The sequence below is a fragment of the Octopus bimaculoides genome, chromosome 6 (genome assembly GCF_001194135.2).
Source record: "Octopus bimaculoides isolate UCB-OBI-ISO-001 chromosome 6, ASM119413v2, whole genome shotgun sequence".
NCBI lineage: Eukaryota > Metazoa > Mollusca > Cephalopoda > Octopoda > Octopodidae > Octopus > Octopus bimaculoides.
The window spans coordinates 92,116,440-92,117,917 of NC_068986.1; the positions used below are offsets into that span (position 1 = coordinate 92,116,440).

The 1,478-nt window shown below is 38.8% G+C and overlaps 1 protein-coding gene across 1 annotated transcript in view; it reads right to left on the minus strand.

Annotated features, from left to right (window-relative positions):
* Positions 1-180: 180 nt before the first annotated feature.
* The window catches only part of LOC106874627 (somatomedin-B and thrombospondin type-1 domain-containing protein), a 76,207-nt gene continuing 74,909 nt past the window's right edge, over positions 181-1,478 (minus strand). The window contains exon 4 of the mRNA XM_014922422.2: positions 181-684. Within this exon, the coding sequence (XP_014777908.1) occupies positions 405-684 (280 nt within the window). The 3' untranslated portion in view covers positions 181-404. The remainder of the gene's footprint in view (positions 685-1,478) is intronic.

The window sequence follows — 1,478 nt, forward strand, 5'->3', positions numbered from 1 at the left end:
TGTGTACATATTTACATATCTACACACATATACATACACAAACAAATATATAGATAGATATATATATGTGGCATTTATATGACAGAAACGTTTTGTATGCATATTGCGTAAGCTATATGTGTGCATATATATATATATATATATATCAGTTCTGTTTATATGTGTGTGTTTCTTTTAGAGTTTTTGTCGATTGATGTTTTATGTTTTTCTTTGATTTATTTTATATATCATTTGTTTTCCTCACCAACATTATTTTCATCATCATCATCGTCGTCGTCATCGTCATTTGTATAATTTTTAGTTTAGTTTTTTTTTTCTTTTCATTTTGCTGTTGTTTTGTTTATTTGTTTGTGAGCGTGTGTATGCTTCTATCTCTAGTTACAGTGATGGAAGACATCCTTTCATTATACAAAGATGAAACCTTTCTCGTTTTCCAGGTGACATGTGCAGTCATCATGTTTGGTTGTCATCACCCATTCGCCATGGCAGTGAGGAACATCCATAGCGTGCCAGTTGGTGATTTCATTGGTCACGCCGTGACCTTTGCAGCGCAAGCCCAATTCGGTGCTCATGGCCAGTGGTTGACACTCCACACAGACCTTTTCCTTCTTCTTCAAAATGTTGGCCCATTCGCTGGAGTTACATCCTTCTCGAGAACTCGTGATCAAATAGGTAGCGCAGTAACTGAAAGAAAAAGAAAAGAGATAAATATCTGAAAGTTAATTTACGTTTTGGTGTTGTTTACCTTCAGGCAACGACGTTCTAGCTTGGACCATCCCGTGTGTTTTGGGGGCAAGGTACCACTTGAAGGCGACTTAATTACTAACTCCAACACATCGAGTAACCTCATATGCTGTTGTTATTTAGGCTCAAGTCAAACCTTATCAACATTACTAATATATCATCTTTTTGTACAAGACTCTAGATATGATTTGAGGGAGATTTGGTTGCTGTCACTACCAGGTGAAGCGATCCCGTAGATGTTCGTTAGTGTTCGTGTTTACACAGGGGTTAAGGGTTATGGTATCTGAAATTATTGGATATTATTGCTGAGCAATGACGGGTTTGCTGAAAGAGATATATATTTTATGGTGGTTGTTTTTTCCCCCCTGACTAGCCACGCTCGATTAGACCTACGATCAACAGACATTCCAGCCGTAATCACCACCTGTTTTCCTCTAGCTACATTATTCAACATATACTCTTTTATTTGTTTGGTTATTTGACTGCGGCCATGCTGGAGCACCGCCTTTAGTCGAGCAAATCGACCCCAGTACTTATTTTTGGGAAGCCTAGTACTTATTCTATCGGTCTCTTTTGCCGAACCGCTAAGTTACGAGGACGTAAACACACCAGCATCGGTTGTCAAGCGATGCTGGGAGACAAACACAGACACACACACATATATATACTTATATACGAGGGCTTCTTTCAGTTTCTGCCTACCAAATCCATTCACAAGGCTTCTGTCAGCCCGA